The sequence below is a fragment of the Gadus morhua genome, chromosome 15 (assembly GCF_902167405.1).
Source record: "Gadus morhua chromosome 15, gadMor3.0, whole genome shotgun sequence".
Classification (NCBI taxonomy): Eukaryota; Metazoa; Chordata; class Actinopteri; order Gadiformes; family Gadidae; genus Gadus; species Gadus morhua.
Window position 1 is genome coordinate 9784635 of NC_044062.1, and position 11088 is coordinate 9795722.

General features: G+C 49.5%; 2 protein-coding genes across 4 annotated transcripts in view; both read left to right on the forward strand.

The window, feature by feature from the left end:
- The first annotated feature begins 2054 nt into the window (after positions 1-2054).
- Positions 2055-10174, forward strand: slc22a15 (solute carrier family 22 member 15). 2 transcript variants are annotated; one of them, XM_030378720.1, is made up of 13 exons: positions 2055-2203; positions 2780-2908; positions 3272-3404; positions 3991-4155; positions 4674-4803; positions 6179-6239; positions 7492-7649; positions 7857-7997; positions 8294-8379; positions 8610-8718; positions 9087-9159; positions 9349-9510; positions 9892-10174. In XM_030378720.1, exons 1-13 carry the CDS (start codon positions 2120-2122, stop codon positions 9988-9990), a joined length of 1530 nt encoding a protein of 509 aa, XP_030234580.1. In that variant the 5' UTR covers positions 2055-2119; the 3' UTR covers positions 9991-10174. The 2 variants fall into 2 exon arrangements, with proteins under 2 accessions (XP_030234580.1, XP_030234579.1); XM_030378719.1 differs by having other exon boundaries at positions 2056-2203; positions 8607-8718.
- A 531-nt stretch (positions 10175-10705) lies between these two features.
- LOC115559663 (TBC1 domain family member 12) overlaps positions 10706-11088 on the forward strand; it is a 10116-nt gene continuing 9733 nt past the window's right edge. The window contains exon 1 of one of the 2 annotated variants that reach the window (XM_030378687.1): positions 10706-11088. This exon is cut by the window's right edge and continues 1063 nt beyond it. In XM_030378687.1, coding sequence (XP_030234547.1) covers positions 11055-11088 — 34 coding nt within the window. In that variant the 5' untranslated portion in view covers positions 10706-11054. The other variant, XM_030378686.1, reaches the window with a different exon arrangement.

Below are 11088 nucleotides of genomic sequence, written 5' to 3' on the forward strand. Positions count from 1 at the left end.
CTCCCAAAACCCTGGTTCTGAACCTGGTCTTGTGCCGCCTACAAAACAGCTCAGAGGTTCGGAAGCTCTTATGTGACTTTACGTAAAGCTTCCCTTCTTCCGAAATAAGTGTGTTCAGGAGACGCCCCTTAGGAGTTTGTAGGCTATTACATAAAACCGGATAACGGATCGTTCTGGAGACCAGACTTCATAGCAAACTACAAGTCAGGATGTCCGCAGGGACTTCTTTGCACTTCTTTGCTGAATTGGATGATTCAGTTATCAGAACTGCTTGCGATGGTTGAATAAGTATGGGAATTTATCAGGCAATGTTTACAATTGCAAGCTATAATGTATCGTAAATCACTTTCAGTGTTTCCCCTACCATTGTTCAGGCCTGGCGGGCCGCCAGGCCAACGAGCGCCCCCGCCAGGCCAACAACCGGCCAAAAAAATGAAAAGAAATGAAAAAGAAAAAAAAAAAAAAAAACTTTTTTTTTTTTTATTATTATTAGCCATGATATCATAACCATCCAAGCTCACCACCAGCTATCTCAATATGTATTGGTGCTTTATGCTCCTGTACATGAAATTAGTTTATATTAAATCAACTTTGTTTTTAGAAAAACACTGTTTATTCTCCGGCAGAAGAACTATACCATGAACCGATCGCGTAAATGCGACGTCTGATTGGTTCAGCCCGCCATTACCATGGACATTTTTACCGGCCCCGCGAAACACTAGCCTCGTTCTTTATATGTCCATAACTTAACCAACTTGTGATGGCTAAGCAAGTGTTTTATTTGGAAATAACCAACAAATACTCTAGCATCCCGTGAAAAATGTATAACAAATCACACCATCAGCTCTTACCACCGGGCCTAAAAAAAATTCTAGGGGAAACACTGACTTTAGTCTATCAATGAAATGGGCAGCCATTGTTGTGACGTGATCTCAGAGGACTCTGGTCTCCACTTCCGCACGAACCTCTGAGCGAAAACCCCGACCCAACAGAGTGTTCACTTTCCTCCGGACTTAAGGTCCAAACCTCCCGGAAACTGAGCGTCTTGAAGGCGGCATTACACCTGGTCCTGGTCTTGCATGGTGAATGGATGTGAACCGCAAGCTATTAGATGGTGACCCAGGCTAGTAAAGGCTTGCATCACCCGCTAGCAAGACCTGCATCACCCTCTAGAAAGACCTACATCACCCTATAGAAAGATCTGTATCACCATCTAGAGAGGCCTGTATCACCCTATAGAAATGCCTGCATCACCCTATAGAAAGACATGTTTCACCCAGTAGACAGACATGTTTCACCCTGTAGACAGACCTGGATCCCCTAGAAAGACCTGTTTCACCATATAAAGAGACCTGCATCACCATATAGAAAGACCTGTATCCCCCTATAGAAAGACCTTTATATAGACCTGTATCCCCCTATAGAAAGACCTTTATATAGACCTGTATCCCCCTATAGAAAGACCTTTATATAGACCTGTATCCCCCTATAGAAAGACATTTATATAGACCTGTATCACCCTATAGAAAGACATTTATATAGACCTGTATCACCCTATAGAAAGACCTTTATATAGACCTGTATCCCCCTATAGAAAGACCTTTATATAGACCTGTATCCCCCGATAGAAAGACATTTATATAGACCTGTATCACCCTATAGAGAGAACTTTATAAAGACATGTATCACCCTATAGAAAGACCTCTAAGGGGTGTGTCAACAGCACCTTAACATGATTGGTCTGTCCTGTCATTGAACGACCTGTCTTTGTATCATCTTTGCTCCTATCGGAGTTCTGTGTGAATATATTTGAATACAGCAGAGACTCACGATAGAAGTTATAAAGTACTCGGGTTTTGTGTTCAGCACGCCAAATAAAAGACCTGCCATCTCAACTCCCCCAACGACCCCGTGAAGCCATGGAGATGCGATCACCATCATCATAATCACCACCACTCTTTATTTTTAAACAGCCCCGTTACAAGTGGGCGAGGTTATGTGCGCGGCTCCTGTGTGGGCGTGGTTATGTGCGATTTTCTTGTGTGGGTGTGGTTATGTGCAAGTTTCCACTGTGGGCAGGGCACGGATATCTGCGCGGAGTGATGACCTGAAGCGGTCCATGGAGCTGGAGGATGCGTTCCGCGCCGTGGGGGAGTTCGGGCCGTACCAGCGGCGGGCGGTGGGGCTGCTGGTGCTGCTACAGGTATTACAATACAACTCAATACCTCTACTGGCGGGACGAGCGGCGTGACGTATAAGCGTAAGGGTGACGTGGCCAGGAAGTCGGGAGGGTGGGGGCTGGGGGGATTTCAAACTCCGACTAGTTTGGTTTTCAGTCTTTAAAGACTCCGCGGGGGTCTGGGTGTTGGTGGTCTGCGGAGTGGTTTCCCAGAGTGGTCTCCGGCTGGTTCCGGGTACGCCGGGGAGGACCACGCTGCGGGGTGTTGATATCTGTAGGGTTCATCCCGGGGACCCTGCCCTACGTCACCGCCACAGCACCGCCCTACGGGAGGAGCGGCGCGAATATGCCGTCCTGGAAATGTCGCGTGAACTCGACCGAATGACGCCGAGATTTTAGGATGTTTGATGTAAAAAGTAAACTTTCAGTATGCAAAGATGATTCGCTCACATGCAAATAACACTCGACCTTCTAGTCCCAAACATTTCATGCGCGTGTGCGTGTGAATGTGTACGTGTGTGTGCGTGCTTGCGCACGCGTGGGTGTGTGCGTGTGTGCATGTGTGTGTGTGTGCGTGCGCGTGCGTGTGTGTGTGTGTAGCTGTACATGGCGGGTCAGGCTATGCTGCTGGTTCTGGTCGGAGCTTCTCCAGACTTCCTCGTTGACCAGACCGCCGCGGGTCCCGGAGGGGTCCGCTTTACTGAGGACCTGGACTCTATCGTCACTGAGGTAAGGGCCTCCGTCAGACTCAACACCACCACCTCAACACCACCATCACCTCCTCCCCAACACCGACCAGACACTACCTAAACACCACCACAACACCACCACCATCACCTCAACACCAACCCATCACCACCTGCCCATCCCCCATCTACACCACCTCAACACCACCTCAACACCAACCTAACACCACCAGTAACACCCATCACCATTCATCTATCTGTCTGTGTGTCTGTCTGCTGCCTGTCTGTGGGTCTGTCTGCCTGCTGTCTGTCTCTGTGCTGCCTGTCTTTCTGTCTGCTGGCCTGTCTTATCTGTATGTGTCTCTGTCTGCTGCCTGTTTATCTGTGTGTCTGTCTGTGGTCCTAGTGGTCCCTGGTCCAGGACGAGGCCTACAAGGTGAGCCTGGCTGGCTCTCTGTTCTTTGCTGGAGTCCTGGTGGGAAACATCGTGTTCGGCCCGCTGTCGGACAGCATCGGGCGCAGACCTGTCTTCCTCACCGGTACTCGCACTACACTACTACTACCTTACTACTACTACTACTACTACAACTGTACTACGACTTTACTACTACAACTGCTGAACTACGACTTTACTTCTACTAGTGTACTACTACCTTACTACTGCTGCACTACTATCGTATTACTACTACTGCTGCTGTGCTACTACTTTGCTAGTGCTGTTCTACGGCATTACTACTGCTACTGACTCTATACTACTACTTCACTACTTACTATCACTATACTACTACTTTACCACAACTGTACTACTACTTTACTACCACTATACTACTACTTTACTACTATGCTTCCATTATACTACTACTTGACTACCACTATATTACTCCTTTTACTAACACTATACTACGACTTCTTCTACTAAGACAAATAGTTTATGTGATAAGCCGTCCATAAACAAGCACAATAAAAACCTTGTTTAGTGAATCTTATTTATATGTATGTATATTATTAATTTATTAATCTGATTAACTCGTTAGTTGAGTTGAGTGGGACTGGTGAACCCTAAGGAGGAGGAGGAGGGGTTAGTGAAACGAGAGCAGCACTCATGAGCCCTGTTGTTCTCCGCAGTGCTATTCTTTGAGGTGCTGTTTGGCTTCCTGACGGCTGTAGCGCCGAGCTACGAAATGTTCGCCCTGTCCCGGCTGCTGGTGGGCCTGATGAACGGGGGCATGGGTCTGGTCTGCTTCGCCCTCACCCAGGAGTACGTGGGCCGGTCCTACTGGGCCATGACCGGTGAGTAGCCAACAGGCTAGGACCGGTGAGTAGTCAACAGGCTAGGACCGGTGAGTAGTCAACAGGCTAGGACCGGTGAGTAGCTAACAGGCTAGGACCAGTGAGTAGTCAACAGGCTAGGACCGGTGAGTAGCTAACAGGCTAGGACCGGTGAGTAGCTAACAGGCTAGGACCGGTGAGTAGCTAACAGGCTAGGACCGGTGAGAAGCTAATAGGCCACGACCAGTGTTTAGCTAACAGACTAGGACCGGTGAGTAGCTAACAATCAAGGACGGGTGAGTAGGTAAAAGGCCATGACAGGAGAGTATCTAACAGCTTGGACCGGTGAGTAGCTAACAGGCTAGGACCGGTGAGTAGTTAACAGACTAGGACCATTGAGTAGCTAAAAGGCTAGGCCGGATCGTACAGGGATAGCAGTGTATCTATGCTAGCGGTTCCAGGATTAGCATGTAGCTGTTCTAACAAAGAAGCAGCATGTAGCTTTGTTGACGTGTGTGTGTGTGTGTTTGTGTGTGCAGGCACCATGTCGAACTGTGCGTTTGCGGTGGGCATCGCTCTGTTCGGCCTGCTGGGGTTCTGCGTGCGGCCTTGGAGGACGCTGGCTGCCACCACCAACTCCCCCGGAGTCCTGTTCTTCCTACTGGCTGTGTAAGTACTAGACCCCCAGGACCCACCTAGACCCCAAGGACCAACCAGGACCCCAAGGACCCACCTAGACCCCCAGGACCAACCTAGACCCAAGGACCCACCTAGACCCCCAGGACCAACCAGTACCCCCCCAGGACCCACCTAGACCCCCAGGACCCACCTAGACCCCCAGGACCCACCTAGACCCCCAGGACACACCTAGACCCCAAGGACACACCTAGACCCCCAGGACCCCCAGGACAAACCTAGACCCCCAGGACACACCTAGACCCCCAGGACCCCCAGGACAAACCTAGACCCTGTAGAATGTTGGTGTATTTTAGTGTCTCTCTGTTGTTCACATTTCTAGTCTAGGAACAGGCAAGGGCCTCTCATACTGATACAAGGTGTTCTGCCATTGTTATGTCTCAACAAGGTTGAACCGACCGGGTCCTCCGGGACATAGCCAGGGCCAAATACCTTATCAAGGCTGAGAGTGCGTCTGTTCACGTGTTATTCATCTATCCCCTTTTTGTATAATACTCGCCCCAACCCTTTGGTTCGACGAGTAGAGGGTTTCGACAGCCAAGGAACAAGTCATCGACCACCGGGTCCACTATAGATTATTCAACCTAAGTCTGTATCTCGCTGGATTCCTGGAAAATAAACCATCTATTCCACCCTCTAATCCAACCTGTCAAGCTGCTTTGATTTCGACTTCAAGAATTACTACTACGACTGAAAATACACAACGCAGAGTCTGTCCGAACAGTTTAGAAATAAGCTGAAATCTAACATTTGGACCCCCTAGACCCCCAGGACACACCTAGACCCCCAGGACCCCCAGGACAAACCTAGACCCCCAGGACCCACCTAGACCACCAGGACCCACCTAGACCCCCGGGACCAACCTAGACCCCCCAGGACCCACCTTGACTCCCAGGACCCACCTAGACCCCCCAGGACCCACCTAGACTCCCAGGACCCACCTAGACCCCCTGGAGATACCTAGACCCACCTAGACCCCCAGGACCCATCTAGAAACCCCAGGAACCCACTTAGACCCCCAGGACCCACTTAGACTCCCCAGGACCCGCCTAGACCCCCAGGATCCCCCATGACCCACCTAGACCCCCAGGACCCAGCTAGACCCCCCATGACCCACCTAGACCCCCAGGACCCACCTAGACCCCCAGGACCCAGCTAGACCCCCAGGACCCGCCTAGACCCCCAGGACCCACCAAGACCCCCAGGATCCCCCATGACCCACCTAGACCCCCAGGACCCAGCTAGACCCCCATGACCCCCCAGGACCCACCTAGACCCCAAGGACGGGGTCTGAGTGATGACGCAGACCTCAGCTCATGTTGGGTCTGCGTCATCTGGTTCTCCTCAGAGTCCTGCCAGAGTCTCCTCGATGGCTCTACTCCCAGGGCCGTGTCGACGAGGCAGAGGAGGTGACCGTACACCATCTCTACCTTATAGTGATCATACCATCTCTACCTTATAGTGATCATACCATCTCTACCTTATAGTGATCATACCATCTCTACCTTATAGTGATCAGAACATCTCTACCTTATAGTGATCATACCATCTCTACCTTATAGTGATCATACCATCTCTACCTTATAGTGATCATACCATCTCTACCTTATAGTGATCATACCATCTCTACCTTATAGTGATCATACCATCTCTACCTTATAGTGATCAGAACATCTCTACCTTATAGTGATCATACCATCTCTACCTTATAGTGATCAGAACATCTCTACCTTATAGTGATCATACCATCTCTACCTTATAGTGATCATACCATCTCTACCTTATAGTGATCATACCATCTCTACCTTATAGTGATCATACCATCTCTACCTTATAGTGATCATACCATCTCTACCTTATAGTGATCAGAACATCTCTACCTTATAGTGATCATACCATCTCTACCTTATAGTGATCATACCATCTCTACCTTATAGTGATCATACCATCTCTACCTTATAGTGATCATAACATATCTACCTTATAGTGATCATAACATATCTACCTTAGGCCTAAAAAAAAAATTTGTTTGGTTCCGGTTTCCGACCGACCCTGTCAATTTATGTGCGACCCAAATTATTTTATGGTCAAACTATAATTACGTTTTTGTACAGCACCTCTTCACTCTGTACAAGGATGAGCGCATTCTCTCGTTTTTAAATGAAAACAACCTACCTATCATTCGCTGCCGCTGGAAAAAATAAAATAAAAAAAATAATTAAATTCCCTACCTACCCATGACCTCAACTGACAACCAACAGGAACAAAACTTATTTTTTTGTAGGCCTTATAGTGATCATAACATCTCTACCTTATAGTGATCATAACATCTCTACCTTATAGTGATCATAACATCTCTACCTTATAGTGATCATAACATATCTACCTTAGAGTGACCATAACATCTAGTGATCTACATCTCTACCTTATAGTGATCATAACATCTAGTGATCTACATCTCTACTTTAGAGTGACCATAACATCTAGTGATCTACATCTCTACCTTATAGTGATCTACATCTCTACCTTATAGTGATCAGAACATCTCTTCGTTATAGTAATCATAACATGTTCTATGTGTAGTAATGCTGCGCTGTGTTGTGTGTTTAAGTATTACTTGAACGCACAACAATAATCAGAGAAAATCTGCTGTGGCTGTAGATATTGCGCTACGTTGCCATGAGGAACGGTTGCCCGGCATCCAACCTGAAGCTGCGGCGCGCTGACCCCGCCCTCCAGCGGAAAGGGGGCGGTGGCCTTCTGCGATTGGTCAGCAATCCGGTGCTGCGCTGGAGGACCATGTTGCTGATGTTCACCTGGTGAGGTCACGACCCTAGACCTGACCCTAACCTAGATCTGGCCCTACCCTAGATCTGACCCTACCCTAGACCTGACCCCTGTGTGTGTGTGTGTGTGTGTGTGTGTGTGTGTGTGTGTGTGTGTGTGTGTGTGTGTGTGTGTGTGTGTGTGTGTGTGTGTGTGTGTGTGTGTGTGTGTGTGTGTGTGTGTGTGTGTGTGCGCTCCAGGTATGCGTGTAGTCTGGTATATTATGGGCTGACCTTAGGAGCCGGGACCACGTCGGGCAGTCGCTATGGAAACGTGGTGATGTACGGGCTGGTGGAGCTGCCTGCCTATCCGCTCTGCATGTACTTCATCAACAAACCCTGGTGAGCATCCCATAATACTCAGGAGGCCGAGGGCTTACCATCGCTGGTAACCAACCCCACATCCATAGGTAGCATCTACTGATCAATAGGTAGCCTCCACTGATCAATAGCCTCTACTGATCAATAGGTAGCCTCTACTGATCAATAGGTAGCCTCTACTGATCAATAGGTAGCCTCTACTGATCAATAGCCTCTACCGATCAACATCCGGCCTCAGAGGTCTGCTCTCGACGGAGAGAGGTGATGGGCCGAGGGATTGTGTTGGCTGTTTGATTGACAGCTGATTGGTGTGTCAGGGCCGGGAGGAGGCGGAGCACCGCTGGCTTCCTGTGTCTGGCCGGAGCTTCCTGTCTCTGTACTGTCATCCTCCCAGAGGACTCAGGTACTACTACACTACACACAGTACTGCTTCACTACACACAGTGATGCAATACTTTGTACACAATACCACAATACTATAGACACAATACAATGCACTGTAGTACAATACTTTATACACACAGAACTACAATACTGTGTGTGTGTGTGTGTGTGTGTGTGTGTGTGTGTGTGTGTGTGTGTGTGTGTGTGTGTGTGTGTGTGTGTGTGTGTGTGTGTGTGTGTGTGCAGCAGGAGCCCTGATCAACAGCAGGTCTTTAGCTCTGATGGGGAAGCTGTTGGTCAGCGCAGCGTTCAACGTCGTCTACATCTACACCGCCGAGCTCTACCCCACCAGCATTAGGTAGGCTAACCACCAGCTAACCATGCTACCAGCTAGCTCTACCCCACCAGCATCAGATGGGCTAACCACCCGCAAACCATGCCGTCAGCTAACCACTCTACTAGCTAGCTCTACCCGACCATTATCAAGTAACCAAGGCTAACCATGCTATCAGCTAGATCTACTCCCAGCAGAGGTTCTCGGCTCCTTAGAGCACGGTTGGTCGTTGGTCGTCAGGGTTACAGCTCGGCGCTAGCAGGCATAACACAGGCTTCATCGTGTGTGTGTGTGTGTGTGTGTGTGTGTGTGTGTGTGTGTGTGTGTGTGTGTGTGTGTGTGTGTGTGTGTGTGTGTGTGTGTGTGTGTGTGTGTGTGTGTGTGTGTGTTAGGAACGCCGGGCTGGGGGTCTGCTCGATGGCCTGTCGAGTCGGGGGGATTCTGGCTCCGTTTGTTCCCTCCATGGTAAGAAGGTTCTGGGGTCGGTGGGCTCTAATTATGGTACTGACTTTAAAGAGCACAGCAACATCGTGTGTGTGTGTGTGTGTGTGTGTGTGTGTGTGTGTGTGTGTGTGTGTGTGTGTGTGTGTGTGTGTGTGTGTGTGTGTGTGTGTGTGTGTGTGTGTGTGTGTGTGTGTGTGTGTGTGTGTGTAGAGGGTGGTCCACAGCTCCCTCCCGTTCACCGTGTTCTGCCTCAGCGGGCTGACGGCCGGCTGCCTCACCCTGCTGCTCCCCGAGACCCTCGGCAGCCCCCCTGGAGAGACCCTGGAGCCCCCCCCCCTGGACCCGGCCTCCGGCAGAGTGCTGCACCCCAAGGTGCCCGCTCATCAACACATGATACAGGACCACTGTTTCATATACAGGACCACTGTTTCATATACAGGACCACTGTTTCATATACAGGACCATCCTGTTTCATATACAGGACCACTGTTTCATATACAGGACCACTGTTTCATATACAGGACCATCCTGTTTCATATACAGGACCACTGTTTCATATACAGGACCATCCTGTTTCATATACAGGACCACTGTTTCATATACAGGACCACTGTTTCATATACAGGACCACTGTTTCATATACAGGACCACTGTTTCATATACAGGACCACTGTTTCATATACAGGACCCAGCAGTTGAGTGAGAAGGTCTGTCTGTCTGTCTGTGACAAATGGCCTTGTCTTGCGTTTTCAGCTCCATCTGTATGAGAAGACATCCAGATGGCCAACTGACAGACACCCAGGTGACCTACAGACTGACGGCCACTCCTCCTACAGACAGACAGCCAGGTGACCTACAGACAGACGGCCTGCTGACCTACAGACAGACGGCCAGTCCTCAGACTGACAGACCAGAAGAAACTGTGTAAATGTTAAATTTTTGAGGGATTCGTACTGACTGAATTTATCTTGTTATATTTAAGAAGATATGCAATTCAAATTTTGTGATAATAATAAAGATGATATTTTGTAATGAATGGAGTTCTCTGTCTGGATTCTCAAGAGGCAGAGGAGGAATGCTCTGTGGAAGCTTTATAGCCCTGTGGAGATCCCTCTGTTCAACTGGTCTGTCATATAATTTAATATAAGCTCACATGCTTCACTTCAACAGACATTCATATTAAAAAAACTGTCTATTTAAAAAAAGAAACATGAAGTTGGTCTCAAAGAGGCAGACTTCAAAGGTCCTGGAATAAATTAATGTTCTATAGAGGTAGGTGGATGGTAGTATAATAACAGACAGTACACACGGACTGGGATCTAAACATCTGCCCAGTCTGGAGAGGAGGCCTGGGATCGTCGGATCTGGGGCCAAACCGGACCGGGTCCCAGGGGGGTCCAGGGGAGGCGGGACCTGGGGGGGTCTAGGCCCCTGGGGGGTCCAGGGGGACCCAAGGACGAGCCCCGACCTTGAGGAGGACCTGGGAGAGGTCTTCTGAGTCCCAGTACCTCAGGAGAAGAAGCGATGAACTGCCCGAGCCGGATGCTGTGTGCGTGCGGTTACCAGGAGGGGACGGAAGGTGTCGCCACATCCCGCCTGTCGGTTAACCAGCGAGCGAAAGACTTGACGTCACCTTGAAGCCTTTCAAAGATGGCGACCGATTGTTGCTGAAGTGCCGCTGGTTTCAGAATGTATAACGTTATGGTCAACGTTCACCCTTTCATCATGTTGAATTCTGATCATGTTTAGGATTTCACGGTCAACGACCGTCCACCTCTGTCAGGTGACGCTGGAGGCGCAGCGGCTCTGGGGAGGATGATAGATCTCCTCACCGGGAAACACACAACCTTCTGCCGGGGACCCCGGGACCGCCTCACTGGGGGACCGCCCGGGGATCGTCTCGCTGACCGAGAGCCATGGACGGCTCGGAGCTCAACGGAGGCTCGCCTC

What these genes read in the sequence shown, in the direction of transcription:
- slc22a15 (XM_030378719.1), top strand. Translation starts at nt 2,120, where the DNA reads ATGGAGCTGGAGGATGCGTTCCGCGCCGTGGGGGAGTTCGGGCCGTAC. An exon ending in GTCCTACTGGGCCATGACCG is followed by an intron (nt 4,156 to 4,673) that starts GTGAGTAGCCAA and finishes TTGTGTGTGCAG; the next exon opens with GCACCATGTCGAACTGTGCG. An exon ending in CTGTTCTTCCTACTGGCTGT is followed by an intron (nt 4,804 to 6,178) that starts GTAAGTACTAGA and finishes GGTTCTCCTCAG; the next exon opens with AGTCCTGCCAGAGTCTCCTC.